This window comes from Dipodomys ordii, unplaced genomic scaffold, assembly GCF_000151885.1.
Source record: "Dipodomys ordii isolate 6190 unplaced genomic scaffold, Dord_2.0 Scaffold153, whole genome shotgun sequence".
NCBI classification, from domain to species: domain Eukaryota; kingdom Metazoa; phylum Chordata; class Mammalia; order Rodentia; family Heteromyidae; genus Dipodomys; species Dipodomys ordii.
Genome location: NW_012267369.1, coordinates 1071208 through 1071704, shown reverse-complemented (window position 1 = coordinate 1071704; position 497 = coordinate 1071208). Strand labels below are relative to the sequence as shown.

Sequence of the window (497 nt, the reverse complement as noted above, 5' to 3'; positions counted from 1 at the left end):
GCAGGGAGAGGGGGAGGAGGGAGAGCCGCAGGGAGGACAGCAGGGAGAGGGGGGAGGGGGGAAGAGCCGCAGGGAGGACAGCAGGGAGAGGGGGAGGAGGGAGAGCCGCAGGGAGGACAGCGCAGGGACAGCAGGGAGTGGGGTTGGGTGGTCTAGACCTGGGCATGATGGAATGCTGAGCACTTAGGCTCTGTTGGAGGAGAGTGGTCCTGCCCTATGGACACGGGTGAGCGTGGGGAGCACAGTGCTCACTGGGCGTCTGCTGGGGTGCTGCCGGCCCAGTCCTGCTTGTGCTGGGTGCCAGAGGGTCTCTGATCGGGGAGAGCGCAGGCGGGCGGATGACGCTGAAGGAGCCCTGGCGGGTGTGCACATCTGTGCAGTGCACTGAGGCTGGCGGGTATGCGCATCTGTGCAGTGCACTGAGGCTGGCGGGTGTGCGCATCTGTGCAGTGCACGGAGGCTGGCGGGTGTGTGCATCTGTGCAGTGCACTGAGGCC

General features: G+C 66.8%; 1 protein-coding gene across 1 annotated transcript in view; it reads left to right on the top strand.

The window, feature by feature from the left end:
- The first annotated feature begins 338 nt into the window (after window positions 1–338).
- Ruvbl1 (RuvB-like AAA ATPase 1) overlaps window positions 339–497 on the top strand; it is a 24082-nt gene continuing 23923 nt past the window's right edge. The window contains exon 1 of the mRNA XM_013032301.1: window positions 339–362. Within this exon, the coding sequence (XP_012887755.1) occupies window positions 339–362 (24 nt within the window). The remainder of the gene's footprint in view (window positions 363–497) is intronic.